Here is a 25,441-nt window from a genome sequence, read left to right as displayed (position 1 = left end):
AAAAAAAAAAAAAGAAAAAGAAAAAGCATGATGACCTGGGCAGGAAGATTAGTTTGTGAGCATGAGAAGGGTACTTCCAGATGGAGAGTGCTCAGGGACGGGGGAGGGGATGGGTAGAGGAGAAACAGAATTCAAGAGCAGAAGTAAAAAGGAAAAGTCTTGCCCAGAGCATGGAAAGGATGAGAGAACAGAGTTTTTTGGTCGAGTGGAAGGTCTGAGTAGGGAAGTGGTGAGATAAGGATAGAAATCAAGTTGAGGGATGTGTTCTTTGAATCGAGCATCTGTAATATTCAGAGCATGGATGTGTTGAGGCACTTTATATTGTCTTAGGTCATCTTCCCCACTCTGCAAGATGCAGATTATTCCCACACTACAGATAAAGAAACCAAGCCTTGGAGAGATGAAATAACTATTCTAGCATTATACAGATAGCGGAGAAGGAACCTGGGGCCATGAAACACCAGAGCCCGTGGTCCAGCTGATCCTGCCCAGTGTCTCAGCAAGAGAGGAGAGCTCTGAATGGCAGGCCGAGGACACGTCCTGCTCCCCGCGAGCTTTGGACTGCTTTCCTCCTCTTCCCCCAGCCCCTCCGCCCCAACCTCCCTCTGCTAGTCAGACCCCTCCCCAGCACGCAGGACTGGATTTATTGAAACCGCTCCAATAGTGCGGATGCAAAGACCTTTGTAACGTTATTGAGGGGCCTGTGTTGTGCAGGCGGTGGGAAACGCCAAGACGACCCGCAATGACAACAGCAGTCGGTTTGGGAAATACACAGAGATCAGCTTTGACGAGAGGAATCAGATTATAGGAGCCAACATGAGGACGTACCTGCTGGAGAAATCCAGAGTCGTCTTTCAGGTAAGGATACAAACAGCCATTAAATATCCTTCTTCCCAACTTTCAAAGCACTGTTCGCACTTACATACTCATTAGACCACCTGCATTGCTCTGTGACTTGGAGAATCGAATTTCCTATCTTTCATTTGCCTTTTGGCTTTTTTTTCTTTCTGCTTTTTTTTTTTAAAGATTTTATTTATTTATTTGACAGAGATCACAAGTAGGCAGAGAGACTACATATTTTTTTTTTTGTGGTTTCCATCACTTGAACTTCTTTTATTGATATTAGAGAATAAAATTTTTGTTTTTGTTTTTTGATGCATGACAACACACTCTGTTGGTGGTGGTTGCACAAGGTTGATCATTAACTATACTAAATACTGCAACCTCCAAATTGCTGATTTTTACACTGGTATTTCCTTTGTGGTGAGAGAGAGAGAGAGAGAGGAGGAAGCAGGCTCCGTGCCGAGCAAAGAGCCTGATGTGGGACTCGATCCCAGGACTCTGAGACCATGACCTGAGCTGAAGGCAGAGGCTTTAACCCACTGAGCCACCCAGGCTCCCTTCTTTCTGCTTCTTAAAAACAAAAAAAAAATTGACAGATGGATGCAAGATCAGTGGAGTGATATGAATCCACCGAAGGGAAAATTTTTGGATCCTTTGAGTTTCACAAACAAGTTTATCTTTTCAGAACACAAAAACTTCTTGAAATAGACAAAGCTGTTTAGACCAGCTTTCCTGACCAGGAAGGGAATGGGCTTACAGTTAGTGGGGGGTGTTTAAGAGAAAGGCTCTTTTGTCAGTAAAATGGAGAAAATTCCATAATTTTGGTCCAAGAGAGCAACAGTAAGCGTTGTATTTATTACAAGGAGTAGCTTAAAAATTTCACCTGGTACAGGGGCACCTGGGTGGCTCACTGGGTTAAAGCTTCTGCCTTTGGCTCGGGTCATGATCCCAGGGTTCTGGGATCGAGTCCCGCATCAGGCTCTTTGCTCGGCAGGGAGCCTGCCTCCTCCTCTCTCTCTCTCTGCCTGCCTCTCTGCCTACTTGTGATCTCTGTCTGTCAAATAAATAAATTTAAAAAAAAATTTCAACTGGTACAAATTACATTATTCTCATTTCACAGGGTGTTTTCACTTAATAACATTTTTTGGGGGGTCCTTATCTGGAAGGTGGCCTTGAGCCAACAGAGGGGGAACAGGCTGGGTCACAGTGTTATTGACCAGAGTAAAAAAGCCAGGTAAGTTGTCAGTGTCCCTAAGAGCAGAATTGTCGATCCGGTTTAGCCATCTAAGACCCTCCATTAAGAGCCTCATATTTTTACTTGCAAAGAGCTGGTGTAATTTCAGGACTTTCCTTTATTTTACAGTCAGAAAATGAACGAAATTACCACATTTTTTATCAGCTTTGTGCATCTGCCCAGGAGTCGGAATTTAAACATCTTAAATTGGGTACGTGTTATATAATGCATGGACATGTCTCTCTTTTATGTAGGGACTTAAATTCCAGGTTGATTTCTTTTTCTTTCTTTCTTTCTTTCTTCTTTTTTTTTTTTTTTAAGATTCTCTTTATTTGAGAAAGAGAGAGCAGAGGGAAAGAGAGAGAGAGTGAGCACGAGTAGGGGGAGTGGCAGGCAGAGGGAGAGGGAGAAGCAGACTCCCCACTGAGCAGGAGCCCTATATAGGGCTTGATCGCAAGGCCCTGGGATCGTGACTTGAGCCAAAGGCAGACGATTAACCGACTGAGCCACCCAGGTGCCCCAAGTTTGCTTTTTTCTTATAGTAATATCACTTAAAAAATACTCTGTCCAAAACAGGCCCTTGGCTTTTGGGGGTAGAATTGATGCATCTAACTAAGATGATAAGTTGAGGGGCAGGGTGGGTCCAGGAGAGGAGGCCTTTAAACTCCAGGGTTTTTTTCCAAAGCTCATGGGTGATGATGGTCATCTAGCTAGAGCCACCTGAATAAGATCTCCTGACCCCTGGGACTTGGTGCTGTCAAATCCCTAAACTTTTCTTTATCTGAACTTCCTCGGATGGTTGTTTTCCAATATGCATGACATATTTCCCTGTCTTCTGAGACAGAGGGTCTCTGTCATCATTTGAGCTTCCTTGATGACTCAGGGTCGTTATTGTTTGTCGTTCCAACTAATCAAACCACAGAGACAGCAGAACTCTTTGTCCTGTCTCGCAAACAGCTCGATTCCTGTGCTGTCACAGCTCTCTTCCCTTGGTTGCTTGTGCTGGGTTGGTGGATAGAATTGTGCAGTATGTGGGAGTTGAACGCTCCGATCTTGGAGAAGTTGCTTGCATTTGTGAAGAAGCTAAAGTTCCTCAGATTTCGTATGAAGGTAAAACCCATGCCTGTCTGCAGAACAGGATGTGAATAGTGAATTTGGAAGAGCTGTCGGTAGGCCCACCTACTGCTGAGGTATTAGCTGTGCGTGTGGTTAATCTCTTGACCGTGGTGCTGGTTCTGTTAGGGCGTACGTATATCAAAACTCACCAAAGTCTACATCTTAACCATGGACAGTTTATTCTGTGGTGGGTAATCCTCAGTAAAACTGTACAGAACAGTGAGATACGGGGGCAAGACCCAGGAGCTTTGTGGTCAGACAGGCATGTGTTCAGACTCTTGCCCTCCCTCGGCTCTGGCGCCTTCAGCAACACACTTCACTTCCCTGGGCCCTGGCTTCTGTGTCTGTCACATAGACTCCCACAGAATTAATGGAGTGATGTGTGTCAAGTGCTTATTCTAGTGTATTATGTGTGAGCTTCCTGTCTTGCTTCTGATAAACCTGCGTCACAAATTTCTGTGTCACACACGTAACCATCTTTTGGTTGCAGGGAGTGCAGAAGAATTTAACTACACAAGAATGGGAGGCAGCACGGTCATCGAGGGTGTGAATGACAGGGCAGACATGGTGGAGACACGGAAGACCTTCACGCTGCTGGGTAAGTGGAAATACCCTAGCCAACGTGTGGCCATTTTCTCTTTAAAACAACAACAGCAACAACAAAAAACAAAATGAAAGGCCAGGATGCCCAGCAGGTGTGTGTTCTGAAGACTCCTAATAAATTCTAATCTTAGGATGAGTTGATCAGGATATATTTGATGCCCAAGTGGACAAGACTGGCGCTTTTCCCTTAAAAGATGTAGATATTAATGCCTTCACCTGCAGTGGGGCTGGTTTGCAGTGAGCAGTGGGGGATGTCTGCCTCGGGGGTGCTCTTAAGCTCCTCGGGGCTGACTTCAGAGGAGACTGGTGCTCGGACTGGGGTGGGGTCACGTTGACCCTACCTGGCCCGATAAAATAGCAGACACTTACATGGAACTTACCAGGCATCCCAAGCACTTCATTACCTGTGCTAGCTTGCTCAATTTACAAGCATTTTATGACATAGACACTAGTATTTCCCCCATTTTAGAGTAAGGGGACGGAGGAGACTCACTTTTTTTTTTTGAGAGAGAGAGAGTTTGAGAGAGCATAAACAGGAGGTTGGGGGGTTGGTGGGGAGCAGAGGGAGAAGGAGAATCCCAAGCAGACTGCCTGCTGAGCGTGGAACCTGACATAGGCTCCCCAATCATGACCTGAGATCATGACCTGAGCTGAAATCAAAGAGTCAGACGCTCAACCAACTGAGCCACCCTGGCACTCTTCTTACCACATTTTTATACAGAAAACAAAATCTTGCATTGCTTGGTCTTTCTCCTCCTTGCTTTTCCCACATGGAGCTCACGTTTGGGAAGTGTCTACCTAATGGCATTGATGAAAATGATCATTTACTTTCCTGTAGTGTATTAGTGTAGACACTAACACATAACTATCAGTCAAAGCTTTGGATCAGTGTGAGACCACAGACTATTTTTACTTCTTAGAGAAAATATTTGTTTCACCAAGTTATTTTCATTGCTGTGGTTTTGGTGACTATATTTAAATGTAAAAGGCAAAGAATTTGAGGTTAAATATATCAGAGTAATAGGCAACATTACTCTTCAAGATAATTGAGAATGAAACATTCAGGTAGTTGAGAAAGAAAACTGGTTGGTTTCCTAACCAGAATTACCATCTGATTCTGCCCCTTCAAATTTCTTTTTTTTTTTTTCTTTCTTTTCTCTTGTTTGTTTGCTTTCTTTCTTTCTTTCTTCCTTTCTTTTTTTGAATAGGCTCCACGGTGGGTCTCAAGCCCAATGCAGGGCTTAAACTCATGACCCTGAGATCAACACCTGAGCTGAGATCAAGGATAAGATGCTTAACTGACTGAACCACCCAGATGCCCCCCCCACCTGCCCTTCCAAACCCCTTTAAGGAGAAGGGCAATTTAAATAGTGTATAATAATGAGATAAGCACTTTTGGTACTTCTTACCATTTTCTTAAAGTAGTTGAAGTCATTACTGTATCTATAATGTGCTTTACTGAGAAATAATACCATGTATTACTTCTGGCAGGCAGCCTAGCTCTGGCAGGCCCTGGTGGGACCTTGGTCCACATGCCCTGTCCTCCTTTCCATCTCTCCCCTTCCGACACTCCCTCCTGCCTCTATAATATTTCACCTCACACAAAAATGATACAAGAGAAATAGAGTAGGCTTTGAGATCAAATAAACATGACTTAAAACCTAATTGGCAGGACTCTAAGGAGGTTGCCCTTTCTGAGACTCAGCTTCCTGATCTATAGAATGGCCATATTCCTTACCCACAGGGCTCCCATTATAACTGGTAAGGAAATGTGTGTGAGAGCCCCTGGTACCAGACTGGGCACGTAGCAGGTGCTTGCTCAGTATGATGGCCTGCCCTCAGTCTCTATTCCCTATTGCTCAAGCCCTAGCCATCCTTTGAGCAAAACCATCCGCTTCTCCATGAAACCTTTCTTAATCCTGCGAGAGCAGCAGCAGCAATTTTTTTCATGATCTCACGCAAATTAGATTATTTTCACAGATGTCCGCAGCAGCCGGGCCAGGACTAGGTGTGAGGCAGGAGAGGTAACTAGGGCATGAACTTGAAGGAGGAGTTCAGGCATTCACTCTCAGGGTGGCACAAATGTAGGGTTGGCCCCGGGCACCTGGCTTGCTTCCCCTGGCCCAGCCTTGCACCCCTGGCCTAGAGTTTTGACAAAGCCCCCCAAAGTTTTGTGGGGAAGTAGAGTAAAACAGTCTACTGCCTCTTGTGGCTATTAGTGGTGTTGGCTGCCCACTGTGGTGTGTGAAGTGGCAGGGGTGGAAAGGGGTTGGGGCCTGCTCCCCTCTCCTTCCCTTAGTGGGCAGAATGCCAGGAATATGAAGGAATCTGCCCTGCTTACTTTCTATGAAGTCTGTTACCTCAAGATGCTAGCCCAGTGAACTCACCTCCGATGGCCTCTGTCTTGGCCATTCAATCTTACAATTTAGTATTAAATTATCTATCGTCATGTATTTGCTCCAATATTTTTTTGTTTATCCTAAGATCAGTCTCTGGCCTTCCAGAGCTCAGTTGTTTTCTCTGGGCATCAGTTTCCCCATTTGATTACTGGGATAGTAATGAAAATACTCAGTTGTTCCAATCATCTTTTGCTGTTTCCCCAAATCTTAATGGCCTAAAATGATGGATCATTATTATTTTGGGTGATTCTGGGGTGACTGGGCTCAGCTGGATACTTGTCAGTGGGGACTACTCTTTGACAGTAGTAGGGACCCCATCCTCTCTGAAGGCTTGTTTTCTCACATGGACTGGTACGGTTAGAAGCACCAGGGACTGGGCAGTCATCTCTCTCTCCACACAGACTTCCTCACAGCACACTGGTCTCAGGGTAAATGGTGTGTACCATGTTGTGGCTCCCTTCTCCCAGAGCGAGTTACAGTAGGCTTAGGTGGGATGTGTAAGATTTTTTATGAACCAGCTTCAGAAGTAAGGCCACGTCACTACTGCCATGTGATAATGGTCAAAAACAGACTCATCGGGAGTCAAGATGGCGGAGAAGTAGCAGGCTGAGACTACTTCAGGTAGCGGGAGATCAGCTAGATAGCTTATCTAAAGATTGCAAACACCTACAAATCCAACGGGAGATTGAAGAGAAGAACTGCAATTCTAGAAACAGAAAATCAACCACTTTCTGAAAGGTAGGACTGGCGGAGAAGTGAATCCAAAGCGACGGGAAGATAGACCGCGGGGGGAGGGGCCGGCTCCCGGCAAGTGGAGGAGCAGCGGAGCACAAAATCAGGACTTTTAAAAAGTCAGTTCCGCTGAGGGACATCGCTCCAGAGGCTTAACCGGGGTGAAGCCCACGCGGGGTGAGTGTGGCCTCAGGTCCCGCAGGGTCACAGAAGGATCGGGGGCGTCTGAGTGTCGCAGAGCTTACAGGTAGTAGAACGGGGAAGCCGGCTACAGAGACAGAGCTGAGGAGTAAGCTCTAAGCTCCGGGTTACCTTGAACCGGTCGCAGGCTCCGTCAGCTCGGAGCGCGGCCGGAGGCCAGGGTGACGGGAGTAATTGGGCGCTGTTCTCTGAGGGCGCACTGAGGAGTGGGATCCTGGGCTCTCGGCTCCTCCGGGCTGGAGACCGGGAGGCCGCCATCTTCATTCCCGCCCTCCGGAACTCTACGGAAAGCGCTCAGGGAACAAAAGCTCCCGAAAGCAAACCCGAACGGATTACTCAGCCCAGCCCCTGGTAAGGGCGGTGCAACTCCGCCCGGGGCAAAGACACTTGAGAATCACTACAACAGGCCCCTCCCCCAGAAGAGCAACAAGAAACCCAGCCAGGACCAAGTTCACCTACCAAGGACTGCAGTTTCAATACCAAGGAGAGCAGCGGAATTCCAGAGGAGGAGAAAGCAAAGCACGGAACTCATGGCTTTCTCCCCATGATTCTTTAGCCTTGCAGTTAATTTAATTTTTAATTATTTTTTTCTTTTTCAATTTTTTTTCTTCTTCTGCTAAATTTTTTTTAACTTTTACCCTTTTCTTTTTTAACGTTTTTAAACTAGTTTATCTAATATATATATATATTTTTTTCCTTTTTATATTTTTTCTTTATTGGTTTTCTTTTTTTAATTGTTTCTTTTTTCTTTCTTTTTTCTTTTTTTCTTTCTGGACCTCTTTTTATCCCCTTTCTCCCCCCTCACAATTTGGGATCTCTTCTGATTTGCCTAAAGCATATTTTCCTGGGGTTGTTGCCACCCTTTTAGTATTTTACTTGCTCCTTCATATACTCTTCTCTGGACAAAATGACAAGGCGGAAAAATTCACCACAAAAAAAAGAACAAGAGGCAGTACCAAAGGCTAGGGACCTAATCAATACAGACATTGGTAATATGTCAGATCTAGAGTTCAGAATGATGATTCTCAAGGTTCTAGCCGGGCTCGAAAAAGGCATGGAAGATATTAGAGAAACCCTCTCGGGAGATATAAAAGCCCTTTCTGGAGTAATAAAAGAACTAAAATCTAACCAAGTTGAAATCAAAAAAGCTATTAATGAGGTGCAATCAAAAATGGAGGCTCTCACTGCTAGGATAAATGAGGCAGAAGAAAGAATTAGCGATATAGAAGACCAAATGACAGAGAATAAAGAAGCTGAGCAAAAGAGGGACAAACAGCTACTGGACCATGAGGGGAGAATTCGAGAGATAAGTGACACCATAAGACGAAACAACATTAGAATAATTGGGATTCCAGAAGAAGAGGAAACAGAGAGGGGAGCAGAAGGTATATTGGAGAGAATTATTGGAGAGAATTTCCCCAATATGGCAAAGGGAACAAGCATCAAAATCCAGGAGGTTCAGAGAACCCCCCTCAAAATCAATAAGAATAGGTCCACACCCCGTCACCTAATAGTAGAATTTACAAGTCTTAGTGACAAAGAGAAGATCCTGAAAGCAGCCCGGGAAAAGAAGTCTGTAACGTACAATGGTAAAAATATTAGATTGGCAGCAGACTTATCCACAGAGACCTGGCAGGCCAGAAAGAGCTGGCATGATATATTCAGAGTAGTAAACGAGAAAAACATGCAGCCAAGAATACTATATCCAGCTAGGCTATCATTGAAAATAGAAGGAGAGGGCGCCTGGGTGGCTCAGTGGGTTAAGCCTCTGCCTTCGGCTCAGGTCATGATCTCAGGGTCCTGGGATCGAGGCCCGCATCGGACTCTCTGCTCAGCGGGGAGCCTGCTTTCTCCTCTCTCTATGCCTGCCTCTCTGCCTACTTGTGATCTCTCTCTCTGTTAAAAAAAAAAAAAAAAGAAAAGAAAAGAAAATAGAAGGAGAGATTAAAAGCTTCCAGGACAAACAAAAACTGAAAGAATTTGCAAACACCAAACCAGCTCTACAGGAAATATTGAAAGGGGTCCTCTAAGCAAAGAGAGACCCTAAAAGTAGTAGATCAGAAAGAAACAGAGACAATATACAATAACAGTCACCTTACAGGCAATACAATGGCACTAAATTCATATCTCTCAATACTTACCCTGAATGTTAATGGGCTAAATGCCCCAATCAAAAGACACGGGTATCAGAATGGATAAAAAAACAAAACCCATCTATATATTGCCTACAAGAAACTCATCTTAAACCCGAAGACACCTCCAGATTTAAAGTGAGGGGGTGGAAAAGAATTTACCATGCTAATGTACATCAGAAGAAAGCAGGAGTGGCAGTCCTTATATCAGATCAATTAGATTTTAAGCCAAAGACTATAATAAGAGATGAGGAAGGACACTATATCATACTCAAAGGAACTGTCCAACAAGAAGATCTAACAATTTTAAATATCTATGCCCTTAACGTGGGAGCAGCCAACTATATAAACCAATTAATAACAAAATCAAAGAACACATCGACAATAATACAATAATAGTAGGGGAATTTAACACTCCCCTCACTGAAATGGACAGATCATCCAAGCAAAAGATCAACAAGGAAATAAAGGCCTTAAATGACACACTGGACCAGATGGACATCACAGATATATTCAGAACATTTCATCCCAAAGCAACAGAATACACATTCTCTAGTGCACATGGAACATTCACCAGAATAGATCACATTCTTGGTCCTAAATCAGGTCTCAACTGTTATCAAAAGATTGGAATCATTCCCTGCATATTTTCAGACCACAATGCTCTGAAGCTAGAACTCAATCACAAGAGGAAATTTGGAAAGAACCCAAATACACGGAGACTAAACAGCATCCTTCTAAAGAATGAATGGGTCAACCAGGAAATTAAAGAAGAATTGAAAAAATTCATGGAAACAAATGATAATGAAAACACAATGGTTCAAAATCTGTGGGACACAACCAAGGCAGTCCTGAGAGGAAAATATATAGCGGTACAAGTCTTTCTCAAGAAACAAGAAAGGTCTCAGGTACACAACCTAACCCTACACCTAAAAGAGCTGGAGAAAGAACAAGAAAGAAAGCCTAAACCCAGCAGGAGAAGAGAAATCATAAAGATCAGAGCAGAAATCAATGAAATAGAAACCCAAAAAACAATAGAACAAATCAACGAAACTAGGAGCTGGTTCTTTGAAAGAATTAACAAGATCGATAAACCCCTGGCCAGACTTATCAAAAAGAAAAGAGAAAGGACCCAAATAAATAAAATCATGAATGAAAGAGGAGAGATCACAACTAACACCAAAGAAATACAGACAATTATAAGAACATACTATGAGCAACTCTACGCCAACAAATTTGACAATCTGGAAGAAATGGATGCATTCCTAGAGACATATAAACTACCACAACTGAACCAGGAAGAAACAGAAAGCCTGAACAGACCCATAACTAGTAAGGAGATTGAAACAGTCATCAAAAATCTCCAAACAAACAAAAGCCCAGGGCCAGATGGCTTCCCAGGGGAATTCTACCAAACATTTAAAGAAGAACTAATTCCTATTCTCCTGAAACTGTTCCAAAAAATAGAAATGGAAGGAAAACTTCCAAACTCATTTTATGAGGCCAGCATCACCTTGATCCCAAAACTAGACAAGGATCCCATCATAAAAGAGAACTACAGACCAATATCCTTGATGAACACAGATGCAAAAATTCTCGCCAAAATACTAGCCAATAGGATTCAACAGTACATTAAAAGGATTATTCACCACGATCAAGTGGGATTTATTCCAGGGTTGCAAGGTTGGTTCAACATCCGCAAATCAATCAATGTGATACAACACATTAATAAAAGAAAGAACAAGAACCATATGATACTCTCCATAGATGCTGAAAAAGCATTTGACAAAGTACAGCATCCCTTCCTGATCAAAACTCTTCAAAGTGTAGGGATAGAGGGCACATACCTCAATATTATCAAAGCCATCTATGAAAAACCCACCGCAAATATCATTCTCAATGGAGAAAAACTGAAAGCTTTTCCACTAAGGTCAGGAACACGGCAGGGATGTCCGTTATCACCACTGCTGTTCAACATAGTACTAGAAGTCCTAGCCTCAGCAATCAGACAACAAAAAGAAATTAAAGGCATCCAAATCGGCAAAGAAGAAGTCCAACTATCACTCTTTGCAGATGATATGATACTATATATGGAAAACCCAAAAGACTCCACTCCAAAACTGCTAGAACTTGTACAGGAATTCAGTAAAGTGTCAGGATATAAAATCAATGCACAGAAATCAGTTGCATTTCTCTACACCAACAACAAGACAGAAGAAAGAGAAATTAAGGAGTCAATCCCATTTACAATTTCACCCAAAACTATAAGATACCTAGGAATAAACCTAACCAAAGAGACTAAGAATCTATACACAGAAAACTATAAAGTACTCATGAAAGAAACTGAGGAAGACACAAAGAAATGGAAAAATGTTCCATGCTCCTGGATTGGAAGAATAAATATTGTGAAAATGTCTATGCTACCTAAAGCAATCTACACATTTAATGCAATTCCTATCAAAGTGCCATCCATTTTTTTCTAAGAAATGGAACAAAAAATCCTAAAATTTATATGGAACCAGAAAAGACCTTGAATAGCCAAAGGAATATTGAAAAAGAAAGCCAAAGTTGGTGGCATCACAATTCTGGACTTCAAGCTCGATTACAAAGCTGTCATCATCAAGACAGCATGGTACTGGCACAAAAACAGACACATAGATCAATGGAAGAGAATAGAGAGCCCAGAAATAGACCCTCAACTCTATGGTCAACTAATCTTCAACAAAGCAGGAAAGAATGTCCAATGGAAAAAAGACAGCCTCTTCAATAAATGGTGTTGGGAAAATTGGACAGCCACATGCAGAAAAATGAAACTGGATCATTTCCTTACACCACACACGAAAATAGACTCAAAATGGATGAAGGATCTCAATGTGAGAAAGGAATCGATCAAAATCCTTGAGGAGAACACAGGCGGCAACCTCTTCGACCTCAGCCGAAGCAACATCTTCCTAGGAACATTGCCAAAGGCAAGGGAAGCAAGGGCAAAAATGAACTATTGGGATTTTATCAAGATCAAAAGCTTTTGCACAGCAAAGGAATCAGTTAACAAAACCAAAAGACAACTGACAGAATGGGAGAAGATATTTGCAAATGACATATTGGATAAAGGGCTAGTGTCCAAAATCTATAAAGAACTTAGCAAACTCAACACCCAAAGAACAAATAATCCCATCAAGAAATGGGCAGAGGACATGAACAGACATTTCTGCAAAGGAGACATCCAGATGGCCAACAGACACATGAAAAAGTGCTCCACATCACTCGGCATCAGGGAAATACAAATCAAAACCACAATGAGATATCACCTCACACCAGTCAGAATGGCTAAAATTAACAAGTCAGGAAATGACAGATGCTGGCGAGGATGCGGAGAAAGGGGAACCCTCCTACAATGTTGGTGGGAATGCAAGCTGGTGCAACCACTCTGGAAAACAGCATGGAGGTTCCTCAAAATGCTGAAAATAGAACTACCCTATGACCCAGCAATTGCACTGCTGGGTATTTACCCTAAAGATACAAACGTAGTGATCCGAAGGGGCACGTGCACCCGAATGTTTATAGCAGCAATGTCTACAATAGCCAAACTATGGAAAGAACCTAGATGTCCATCAACAGACGAATGGATAAGAAGATGTGGTATATATATACACAATGGAATACTATGCAGCCATCAAAAGAAATGAAATCTTGCCATTTGTGACAACATGGATGGAACTAGAGGGTATCATGCTTAGCGAAATAAGTCAATCGGAGAAAGACAACTATCATATGATCTCCCTGATATGAGGGAGAGGAGATGCAACATGGTGGGTTAAGGGGGTAGGAGAAGAGTAAATGAAACAAGATGGGATTGGGAGGGAGACAAACCATAAGTGACTCTTAATCTCACAAAACAAACTGAGGGTTGATGGGGGGAGAGGGGTTTGGAGAGGAGGGTGGGGTTATGGACATTGGGGAGGGTATGTGCTATGGTGAGTGCTGTGAAGTGTGTAAACCTGGCGATTCACAGACCTGTACCCCTGGGGATAAAAATATATTATATGTTTATAAAAAATAAAATTTAATTAAAAAAAAAAAAAAACTCAGACTCATACATAACCCATGGTGAGGGAACCGCACAGGGCATGAACTCTAGGAGGGTGGTGCCCTGGGGGCCATCTTTGAAGAGGCCCTCCATAGCTATTAGGGGTGCAGTAAGGATTAGGAGATAATGTCTAAAGCAGTTTAGGGTGGCACCTGGGTGGCTCAGTCGGTTGAGCAGCTGACTCTCGATTTCCATTCAGGTCATGGTCTCAGGGTCCCAGCATTGAGGCCTGTGTCAGGCTCCGTGCTCAGTAGGAGCACCTACCTTGGGCTCAAGTCATGATACCAGGATCCTGGGATCGAGTCCCACATCAGGCCTCCTGGTCCTTGGGGAGCCTGCTTCTTCTCCCTCTGCCTGTTGCTCTCCTTGCTTGTGCTCTCTCTTTCTCTCTGTCAAATAATTTATTAGAATCTTCAAAAATAAATAAATAAAAATATAAAAATATAAAAATAAAAATTAAAAAAAATAGTTCAAGGAACTTGTGAACCAAAAAGGGGGAAAAAAAAAACACAATAAAAATAAAGGAAGTGCAACACATAGAATAAATGAGAGCTGATTTGCCCAGGAACCTAACATGAAATGGTGATTTGGGTATGAATTTTTGCATTGCACTTACAGCAGCGATGGCAAAAGGGGAAACCTAGTGGGCTGTCGAATTCACATATTGTGTCGTCGCTGGTCAAACTGGCAAGAATGGCGAACCAGAGGCCCTCTGGGGGCCGCTGCAAGTTCCCGTGCCAGCTCTCAGCAGTGATGGTACTAGAGTGTCTTGAAAAAATTCAGGTGCTTATCCTACTAGTGATGAAGTCAGGGAAGAGATGCAGTATTCCTAATTTGGACATTTGTTTTTTCAGGTTTCAAGGAGGATTTTCAGATGGACATTTTTAAGATCCTAGCAGCCATCCTACATCTGGGCAATGTGCAGATCACAGCAGTGGGCCACGAGAGGTCTTCTATCAGAGTAAGTGCTGCTTTGTTTCCCCTTCCTGTGGTCAGAGGGTCACCAGCAGAGCGTCTCATGGTTACTCTGCTTCTGCATTGTAGCACCAGGCACACTGGGCCCGCTGGAGAGACCAGTTGTCAGGAGCAAGGAAGCAAGGGTTCCGTGGGTAGCTTCCCCTTCAACAGTAGAGGAGAAGATGTGTTCTCTCTGTGTTTTTCTTTAATTCAGTAAATATTTACTAAGTACCTGCTACATGCCAAGCCCTGTTGCAGGCTTGGAGAAACAGCAGTGATCAAAACCAAACAAGAAGCTCTTCGTGGGGCTTATGGTCTGGGGATAGGAAGTGGAGGGGAAGAGACATGATCACCGGTTACAGGCTTGGTGGTGGCCATGAGCAGGGAGAAGGAAGCAGAGTCCAGGGTGCAGAGGGGCTGTGTCTCTTGTGTAGAGCACTCAATAAAAGCCTCATGGGTATGGGGGCAGAGACCTAAAGATGAGAAAGTGAACTGTGCCTGTACTGGAGAAAAGAACATTCAAGGTAGAGGGGACAGCAGTGCAGAGGCCCTCAGGCAGGAGCTGTTACTTGACAAATCAGGGGGTGGGGGGAGTATATCCAAAGAGGAATGAATAAAAGCAGGGGTGGTTTCTGAGGCCAGAAAATGTTGGGGGGGGGCAGGGGAGAGGGTGAGGTCATATAGGGCCCTCAGAGCACTGGATATTTGGAGCAGAAAGGACACCTCCCACCTCCTGACACCTGCCCACATCAAGCCCCAGGAGTGCTGACTTTCCTCTGGAAATATATTCCCATGTCAGTTCTGTGATTTCTTGATTTAACGAATACAGGGTAAGTGTCTATGCTTTGACAAATTATGAAAAGTGACCCTTAGTAGGGGTGTGTCTTTGGTTCTTCTCATGAAAATCTGCATAAAAGAGAAAATAACACAAAATGAAAAATGCTTCTATGAACTGCAAGGTCACCTGACCTTCTAAGCTTTGTATATATATGTCTATCTTGTCAACTCCCGAGGCTGTGACAAAAGACCGCAGGCTGGGTGGCCTCCACAACAGAAGTTTTTCCTCTTCCAGTCCTGGAGGCTGGAAGTCCAAGATCAGGGTGCAGCATGGTTGAGCTCTTGGTGAGGTCACTCTTCCTGGCTAGCAGACAGCTTGCAGGGTCCTCATGGCAGAGAGAGGGACACAGAGGGCTCTGGTCTCTTCCTCTTCTTAGAAGGGCACTAATCCGATCGTGAGGGCCCCACCCCTGATGACCTCATCTGAAGCTAATCACCCCCGAAAGGCCCCACTCCAAATACCATCACATTGGAGGCTAGGGCTTCAACATACAAATTTTGGGAGGAAGTGTTCAGTTCATAATATAACAATGTCTATTTTCCTGTCCCCCCTCAAAACACTCATGGAACAGCTCATAATTTGGCACATAGGTCATTTTTGAGCTTTCTGGTACCTGCTGCATAGAGGAGAGAGAGCCAAACAGTAGGTGGAACATGTGGTTTTGGGTTCCAGGCTTCAGTCCTGTTGTCTTGTGACCAGGAAGTAATTCTCTTCCCTCTCCTCAAGCTCTCACACTAAGCGCCCATCCCATGCCCCCCGTGTCCAGCCCTCACCCAATCAGTTGGCACAGAACTGGAAGGTTCTGGGAGAGGGGATGGTAGGTGTGGGTAGGAGCCTGGTGTGGAGGTGGTGGTGGGTCTCCCTCTGTGCCTTCTCATCGACCTCTGATAAATGGGCTTCTGCCCTTGTTCTTCTCAAACTCCATGGACTAAAGATGTGATATCTTCCCAACAAATTCCCTTGCACTGATCTCTGTCCCATGAAGTTTGCTATGAAGGTAGTATTTTGGAGAAGGAGTTAAAACTCATAGAATAAAAATCCTTTGTCTATCACCCTGAGGAGACAAAGTCTCTGAAAAAGATGTAGAATCTTCATAGCAAATCACCAGTTCTATAACTAGTGATCCTATCTTTGGAACATTCATACCATTCATTTGCATCAGAAACTTGAAATGTTGGGCAGACCCAATCTGGAGGAAGCCATCTTTTTTTTTTTTTCTCTTTTTTTTTTTTCCTCTTTTTTTTTTCTCTTTTTTTTTTCTCTTTTTTTTTTCTCTTTTTTTTTCTCTCTTTTTTTTTTTTTAAGATTTTATTTATTTACTTGACAGAGATCACAAGTAGGCAGAGAGGCAGGCAGAGAGAGAGGAGGAAGCAGGCTCCCTGCTGAGCAGAGAGCCCGATGCGGGGCTCGATCCCAGGACCCTGGGATCATGACCTGAGCCGAAGGCAGAGGCTTTAACCCACTGAGCCACCCAGGCGCCCCAGAAGCCATCTTTTTAAGAATTCCTGTCCCTCTCCTTTCCGCCTGCGTCAGCACCTATAGCTCAATGTTTCTGATTCTGATGGTTTAGTTCCTTCTTAGAAGGAAGAAAGCCGTGGTTCTATCATTCTGCTCCCCAGTGGTCAGGCAGGTGAATACAAGCTTTGTGTTACTGCGGTGTTGGTCGGAAGGGGTGTGGGTGGATAGCAAGGAGGCAGCAGAACTTTCTAGATTGATTGCTCCTCTGTAACCTGATGCTTTTCAAGCGCAGCCCCGTAGTTTTCCCATCGGCCATGATGACCTCTGAAGATTAGCGTGCCAAGGAAGTTCCCTTGCCCAAGGGGAATGGTAGTGCTCACTCACAAGGGTCACATCTCCTTGCCAGGTGACAAGGACTCCTTGTCCATGCTGGCTGAAGACAGACGGGAACAGACCTTTCCTTTTCTCTGACCAGCGGGGCAGCTGGGACAAAAGCAAGATTCACTTTGTGTGTGCAGGAAAAGCCTTGCACACATTCCTCCTGTCCACTGGGAAGCCAGCTCGGTTAAGGGAGCCCTGTTGTCAGGTTCTCTGATGATGACATCTAGGTACCTCAGGGCTAGACCCCCCATGCAAACCCTGACCACGCAGGTAGGGACGGGTAGTCTGGGCATGTTGCCAAGGGAAGAGAGGGGCCTTGAGGCCGTGTCCGCGTGTCCAGGAAGGGGAGGATTGCTTCCATGGCCTGACTCACTGTGGACGTTCTTTAGCTAGAATGACAACCCGGGTGGGACGCGGCCCCAGACTGCCTGGCGTCATCCCAACCATACCTTGATGCAAGCTCTGTGCCGCTGTAGCCCTCCTTCTGTCCTCCCAGGCCTGCCTGTCTGGTTGGGCCCGGTCATTCTCACGCCAGCTCGTCCTTGTCCCTGGCACAGGCCCAGGTGGAGGCCCCGGAGCCCCGGCCGGGTGGGCTGGTGCTGGGTTCGACGGCCAGACGGCCCTGATGGGGCTTGTGCTTGTGTTTGAAGGAGGACGACAGGCACCTGAAGGTGTTCTGTGAGCTCCTGGGCCTGGAGAGGGCCAAAGTTGCCCAGTGGCTCTGCAGTCGCAGAATCGTCACAACCTCCGAGACAGTGGTGAAGCCCATGACCAGGCCCCAGGCAGTCACCGCTAGGGACGCACTGGCCAAGAAGATCTACACTCACCTGTTCGACTTCATTGTGGAGAGAATTAACCAAGCGTTGCAGTTTTCAGGCAAGCAGCACACTTTTATTGGTGTTTTGGACATTTATGGGTAAGATTCTCTTCTGTGAGCCTGTCTTTCCTCATTTAAATGTCAAATGGCCATTATTTTTAGATCGTTTTGTTCTGGTTTCTTTTTTTGTGTTTCACATGATCAGAAGGGTGGTGTTCTCTACGTTTGCACGCGTGGATGTTAAGTACAGCCCCCTGGGCTGAGGTGTGTTTCACTTAGAGCATACGATGTAAATGCTGAATTACCAGCAGCCAGCAGCCAGAGCTCACGGCCTGCTGGCCACGGTGCTGGCTGATCGCCTGCACTTGCTCCCCGACTTCTCAGACAGAGGGGAAACAACCGAGCCTTGCAGGCCGAAACGGGTCCTGGGTGGCTCTGCTGGTGGGAGAGCCCCTGTCAGCTTCCCCGCGGAGGTCCAGAGGAGGGCGGAGCCCTGACACACCTTTTCCTTAGCAAAGGGCGCGGGGACCGCCCCAGAGGTCCCTCACCTTGCCCAGGCTGCCAGGGTCCGAGGCAGACTCAAAGCCGGGCATCTGAGCCACCAGCCTCGTACACCGCGGAGCTCCCTTCCATTCTCGGACTGGCCCTGCTCCAGCTGTTCTCAAACTGTTGGGGGCCAAGGTCCCACCACACTGGGGTTGCTCTTCCTCCTCTATGCCCTGTCCTCCTTTTCTAAATCCAAGGCCAGACGCATGCCCAAGAGGCCTGTAGAATCCTTAGAGTGTGAGTGAGGACAGGCCAGCGTGGAAGCGAGCTCTGAGGGCCGTTGACGCTCAGGCTTTTTGTTTGTGGTAACTGGCCTCAAACCCCCAACCCCTCTCTCACCCCTCCCAGGGCGGGTCCTGGTTTCTCAGTGAGGGAGAGGGCCAGTCATTCCATTCAAGGCACTGCAGAGGGCCCCCCCCCCACTGGCTTGGGGAGTGTTCCCCCTTACCCTCTGAGCAGCAGCCCAACCTCTCCTCCCCATACAGAGAAGAGAGCCCGCTAGCCCCCACTGTGGCCTGCTGGGGGATGGAGGGAGCAGATGGGCTGTGACGAAGCTGTGGAACTTTTACCCCAGTACAGAGTGGGCTTTCCCATAGCTGTGCAATGTGAAACAGTGCCTCAGGGGAGGTGCTTTGTTTGATTTAGAGTCTGAGTTAATGCATGTGACTCCCAATTAATAGCGTGTGTCAACAGTTCTAATACACTGATCCATTACGGGGATAGTCTAGTAAATGATTTACCTTGTCTTGTGCTAAAAAGAGGATTTGAGTGGCCAGTAGACTCTCAGTAGACTTAAAAAGAAACAGTCTTGTTTAACAATGCTCTCTTTTATTGTGGGAGAATTAGGGGATTGCTATAGCATTCCCTTCTTTTCTGTGCTTTTAAATGTCTTAAAAATAAATAAAATAGTCCTTTAAGGGTAGTTGATTCGATTCATCCCACACATGTTTAAGTGCCAGGCATGTGAGGGGTGTGATTGGGGAGCAGAATAGGCACATAGTCCCTGCCCTCTTGGAACTTAAATTTTAGTGAAGAAGGCAGGCGGGTAATTAGAGATTGGGAAGCTTCTTGGGATGGGAATGAGCAACTAAGCCGGTGGGTGGGCTGGAGGTCAGCAGGGGCTGGGGGAGAGAGGAGGGCAGCTGAAGACAAGCATCAGGGAGTGAGGGCCATGGCAGGCAGGAGGCAGATGAACGAAGCCTGCAGACCCCTGCGATAAGGAATCTGAGGTTTTGGTTATGTGAACAAACCTGCGACAATAACTAAATTTATAAGGACTAGATAAAGTAGGTCTTAGCCTAAATTTTTAAAATTAAAATCCACTTCAAAGATAATACAAGTAGCATGCTTGCTGCCACCTGTGAATTAAGGGTCCACTCTAAAAACCTAAGCTCCCCTCTGAGGGGCAGTGCTGCCACAGGGGCGAACCCTGTCCCGCCTTTCCCCGTGTGCCGAGCCCCTGCTGCTTGGCCCTTGCTCAGGCACGCCAGGCAGTGTTTGAGAGAACTGAGCTCAGTCTGATCTGGAAATACAGCAGCTTCAAAGGAAAAGTGGCCAGCACTGAAAGCGATGACTGCCGAAGTTGGGAGCCTTGAGGTTTCTGCTCAGAGCAGCACTCAGAGTTGAGGCTCCCCAGCCCGTCGGGGTCTATGTGCTCCGGACCCAGAGTGGGCAAGGCCAGAGGCTGGGGCTCGGGACCCTGGGAGGGAGCATGGCAGCTCCGGATGTGTGGCTCTGAGGAAGTCACAAGCCTCGGTTTCTGCCTCCGTAAGCTGGGGCCTCCCTCACGGGGTCATTAGGAGGATCAAATGGCATCTTTAGAACCATGAGTATCACTCACGTGAAGTGGTCTCATAGCCCGTGTGTTTCTGGCATTTCAGGTCACAGATTCAGGTCTTTCCATGGGTTTTGAACTTCAGATCTGAGGGCCCATTTTTGGGAGAGGGAGTGTGTAAAAGGACAAGGCGATAATCACTGGTATTTGATATTCCACTCCCGCTCCAGAAAGCCTCGCCTTTGGCCCTGACTGTGAGCTGTGGGGCACCACGAGGCCCTTTGGACTCTCCCCTGGCCCAAACTGTGTGGGCTCTGCTCCTCCTTTGAGTCACCCTACAGCTGTCTAGAGCCCATTCCAGGCCCTTACCCTGCCTTGGAATTCTAACCTGAGACAGACTGTCTCAGTCAAGTGCCACTCTCAGGGAACCTGTGGCTGGAGCTGGCAGGAACCACTCAGAATTAGAGGATTAACTGAGGCCTGGGGTCAAATGATGCATCTGGCACCCCTTGGTGCTGTTGGCCTCTGGCCCTCAAGTGTGATGGTGGGGGGGGGGGGTCCTGCTGTTCCTGACCTAGGGCCGTGTTAGGGTCAAGTGAGGTCGTGAGCATCCACCCCAAGACCCCGGGGTACTCAGCTTCCTCCTGGCAGGAGCAGTCGTGTGGCTGGGGTTAGAAGGCTGTGCTGTGCTCTGTTCAGCCAACACCATGTCTTCCAGAGTGAGAGGAGAATTCACATACGAGTCCAGATTTCCAGCTCCTCTTGGAAATCAAGCCGTCTCCCATTCAGACCTGTGTGCTGATCACGGTCCCGCTGCTAAGGTGGGGGCTGAATGGCTCCCTGCGGTGTAAGCTCCCTGTGGTGTGGTCTCCAGTCCACTTCCCGTTTCTGTCCCCACTCGCCTCCTCCCAGGTCTTGACTTTGCAACTCTGGATATAAGTGTTTCAAGTCTGAAAACAGACCTGATGAGGTGTGCTGGGCTGTGGGCTCTTAGACGACCTTGCCTTTGTCCTCCAAGAACTCTGAAACCAGGCCTTGAGGAGGCAGAACTGTGCCTTCAACAGAATGGGAGGACAGGAAAACAGCCTTGCCTTTCCCTGAAAGCACAGCTGTCATAGTCAGGCAGGCTCACGGCTGAGTCTGATAAGAGCTGTGTGACCTCAGGCACGCTTCCTAACCTCTCAGAGCCTTATTCCCTCACCAACAAAGAGGGTAATGGAGTCTGGGTGCTGTTGTGTGAGGCAAATCATACAGCCGATCGGGACCAGCCTGCCTCAGGGCAGGTGTTTTGTACACACCAGATCCCTTCCCCCGCAGCCTGGAAATAATTTATCAACTGCCGGGATAGTAAAACCAGAAGCTTTGGGGGCATATTTAAAAGTGGCCGAAAGCAGCAAACTTTTAAACTGTGAAGTTTGTCAAAAAAGTACTTACCTAAAAACAGATGCGTATGCCCTGCAAGTATGTTTTAACTTGTTTAAACCATATTTCAGTTTTGAAACCTTTGATGTGAACAGCTTTGAACAGTTTTGCATCAATTACGCTAATGAGAAGCTGCAACAGCAGTTTAACCTGGTAAGTGACTTTTCCGCCTTCTTGTAACTAGTTTTCTCAGCCCTTCGTATCCACCGGTTTTCAGATCCCCCGCACAGTGCAGGAGCCCCATGCCAGCTCACAGCACCACCATGTGGCCACATCCTGAAATTACACCTTCCCAGTCTATTCCTTGTATTCTAGCCCCCTGGCCCACTGCTCGGCCACAGTCCATCACTAGCCCAGCTTGTTCACAGACTCTCTGTGCAGCTGGACCAAATGATTGAGTTTCCTGAAGGCCCCATGGCCTTGCAAGCCTCTGTGCCATAACCCATCAGCTCCTGTCACTTCCCCATCCCTTCTTCTTCACCTGGCAAATTCTTGCTTGTCTTTTGAAATTCAGCTTCTCCTAAAACATTCCTGAAGAAAAAAAAAATAGTATGACATCATGGAGAACATAGACTTTTATTCAAAGGGAACTGGGTTTGAATCTCTGCTCTCCCACCTTCTTCCTCTGGGACCTTATGCTCAGATCCTCAGTTTCCTTTTTGGGAAAAATGGTCACTGGTATCTGCCTGTCTGATATTGTTGTGAGGACTAGACCTCACACTGAATCACACCCAGTAAATGTTTATTTTCTTTCCTTTTCCTCACTTTGGAATTAATCCATGTATAGCATTAAATTTCATCCCATTGCAAGTGTACGTTATGTACGTAATCTCAAGGATTCCCTGGAAGTTTAGCGTTTAATATCTACGAGTAAAGTTTATTCCCAGTAGATAGGCTTCATCATGCCCTGAAGTCACCCCATCATCCTCTAAGAGAGCCATGTTTCTCGACCTCCCATTGGGCTTCCCAGCTGGCACGGGGATTCTTCTGTGGGAGGCTTTCTCCTCACTGTCCGTCCCCTCCTGCCACCTGCAGCCGGGATGAGCCTGGGCCAGTCCTCCGGGAAGCCTCCCTGATACTCTTATGGCCTGAACAAGTAGTGAACAGAGCTCTCCACGTTGTTGGCATCTCACACCGGCCCCACGGCCAGCATTCTCGGGCAGGCTGGCTCCACCCAGCCAGAGAGGCTGCACCTGTCTTGGCTAACGGCAGTGCTGTGAGCAGGGAGGAGTTGCAGGACCACTTTGGGTGGTCCCCAGGACGTGGGGTCCCACTCAGACCAGGTGGGATGGTCACATTAGGAACTCTGCAGCATCGGTCATGGGTAAGGACCGTGGCCTGTACCTCAGGGTCTTCCCTAAACATTGCAAACCAGTCAGGTCTCTGTATTTCCCAAGTGCTTATAACCTGGACGTTGAAAGCACACTTTAATGTTCTGTTTTGTTTTCTCTATTAACTTCTGGATTTCCAGCATGTCTTTAAACTTGAACAAGAAGAATACATGAAGGAAGATATCCCTTGGACTCTGATAGATTTTTATGACAACCAACCAGTTATTGACCTGATCGAAGCCAAAATGGGTATTTTGGAGTTACTGGATGAAGAATGCTTGGTAACTTAAAAAATTTTTTTTGTTCAACTTCTGTGTAGTGACAAATGAGAATATTACAAACTGGATTTTTTTTTTTTTTTTTTGGTGTACATGTAAATTCCTGATGTGTTACCCAACTGGTTGGACATTAATGCTGGGACAGCAGTCCATGGAAGGAACCCCAGAGGGCCAGCTGAGCCTTCTACTCTCACCATGTATAGCCCACTGTTGGGTACTATGCATAACCTCTCAGGTCATGTCCACCAAGGAGGAGCTCTTTGAGGCTGTCCAAGGCGTATTTAGAATGGATGTGAAAATAGCAGGTGACCTCATACCAGTTGTTAATGACTAATAAGAACTGAATTTTCTTTTATTTCCTCATTCCTGTGAGTCATCCATTGGGAGGGGTAGCTGAAAAATCAACATCATACAATTCAAGAGAAGAGGCCTCTAGTTTTCCTGTTGTTATTTCCCTGTAGGAAGAGCACATTTACAGTGGGCCAGACTAGCAGAGGCTCTTGTGGGACCACAGGGACAAATAATCCCCAGGACAGTACTCATTTTTTGGCTTAAAGATTGTATTGTGGGGTGTTGTATGTAAGTGATGAATCACTGAATTCTACTCCAGAAATCAACATTGCACTGCATGTTCACTAACGAAAACTTAAATTAAAAAAATAATTTTTTTCAAAATTTAGTGGCTTAAAATAAAAGTAATTAATTAATTTTTAAAAAATGTTGTGTCACGATTTTTAAACATAAATTGATTTTTAAAAATACATCATAATGTTGAAGATTAACTGGCCTTTTCTCCCTCGAATTCTCAATTCCATGCTTTTTCTCACAGATTCTCCTCTTGGTCCCACCTGGGTAGCAACCAGTAATCCAAGATTAAAGGGCTGGCAGCAGGGCTAAGCATTCTGGATCGATCTAGTGAGGGCAGGGTGCCCAGGCCAAGGCAGCCTCTAGGAGATATTTGTACCTACTCTACACAGACGTTCGCTAGGCAACCGGTGTCACAAAGAAGCCTGCAGGAGTCTTTTGGACACAATGGGGGATTAAATTCGCTGAGTTTGGGTCAAATATCACTGATCACTTCCATATCACCAGTATCAAGAAAAAGTTTTGCAACTAGTTTTGTTTGAGGAAGTAGTTATTAACTAGGCTATACAATGAAAGAAAAGCTCTTTTCCCGAGGTAGGGGTGAAGTGGGGAGGGTTATATTTAGGGGCCAGTCTTTCCCTGTTCAAGCAAGAAGAACCAAGCAAGACATCAAGCAAGATTTCATTCACATAATGAAATCTATGATCTTTTTGCCCCGAAACTTTAGACTTCTTTGGGAAGAAATAATAAGAATACTGCCAATTTTGCAAAAATAAATTTCTTCATTCTTGAGTTTTATTCTATGTCCATTTCCTTCTAGTTTATAACATTTTGTTTTTCTACAAGGGCATTGATAGGTCTGTATAAGTGGCACTGCCAAGGCTGTTAGGATCAAGTACAGATGTGTGCCTAGATGCTTTATAAAAATGAGCCGCAGACGTACGCAGCTCACTCTGAGTCGTCCGCTCACCTTGGTTTGTCAGAATTAGTACTTTTCTGTGCCCCTATTAATCTTTCAGCTCTAGTTTTCTCACTCTCTGGTTTCCTTTTCTCTTGCAGTTACCACATGGAACTGATGAAAACTGGCTTCAAAAGCTGTATAATAATTTTGTCAACAAGAACTCTTTCTTTGAGAAACCCAGGATGTCAAATGCATCCTTCATCATCCAGCACTTTGCTGACAAGGTACAGGGAGAGTCTGGGGCGATGCCGTCTGCGTTGGAGCTGGAAAGGTTTCCTAGATGCTGTGGACAGGCAGGGGCTTCTCTGGCCAGACTCAAGTCACACTCGGTCTTGGTGCCTTGCCGTGATGAAGGAGACTTGCACGTGTGTCTAACAATTTTTAACTTGTTTTTGTCGCAAAATACAAGTTTCAACTGCAGTGCTTTAAAGATAAACGTGTGGCTAGTGGGCCTCATTTCTGATTTTAGATTTCTTGGGAATTCATGAATCTCTTATCTGTTTATTTCCTCTATGAAATGGTTATAATCAAGACAGCATAATTGTTTTCAATAATGAAAGCTGGACCTTTTTGAGGCTTTCCTTTTTCATTAAGTTGTAATATGTTTATTACACTGATAACATAGGCTGGCTCAAGATGTTGTATTTTCTAGATGATCTTTATTTTTTTTTATAGTTGATCTATTTTTTTTGATATTTTATTTATTTATTTGACAAACAGATCACAAGTAGGCGGGGGGGGGGGGG

The 25,441-nt window shown here is 45.6% G+C and overlaps 1 protein-coding gene across 1 annotated transcript in view; it reads left to right on the top strand.

Annotated features, from left to right (window-relative positions):
• The window catches only part of LOC111161395 (myosin VC), a 100,525-nt gene that overhangs the window by 21,900 nt on the left and 53,184 nt on the right, over positions 1–25,441 (top strand). The window contains exons 6-13 of the mRNA XM_022525016.1: positions 715–858; positions 2,207–2,288; positions 3,684–3,791; positions 14,202–14,308; positions 17,632–17,897; positions 21,612–21,693; positions 23,012–23,152; positions 24,794–24,919. Of these exons, the coding sequence (XP_022380724.1) occupies positions 715–858; positions 2,207–2,288; positions 3,684–3,791; positions 14,202–14,308; positions 17,632–17,897; positions 21,612–21,693; positions 23,012–23,152; positions 24,794–24,919 (1,056 nt within the window). The remainder of the gene's footprint in view (positions 1–714; positions 859–2,206; positions 2,289–3,683; positions 3,792–14,201; positions 14,309–17,631; positions 17,898–21,611; positions 21,694–23,011; positions 23,153–24,793; positions 24,920–25,441) is intronic.

The sequence above is a fragment of the Enhydra lutris genome, unplaced genomic scaffold, assembly GCF_002288905.1.
Source record: "Enhydra lutris kenyoni isolate GAN:26980312 unplaced genomic scaffold, ASM228890v2 scaffoldscaffold4, whole genome shotgun sequence".
Lineage (NCBI taxonomy): Eukaryota > Metazoa > Chordata > Mammalia > Carnivora > Mustelidae > Enhydra > Enhydra lutris.
This window is presented reverse-complemented; position numbering and strand designations above follow the sequence as displayed.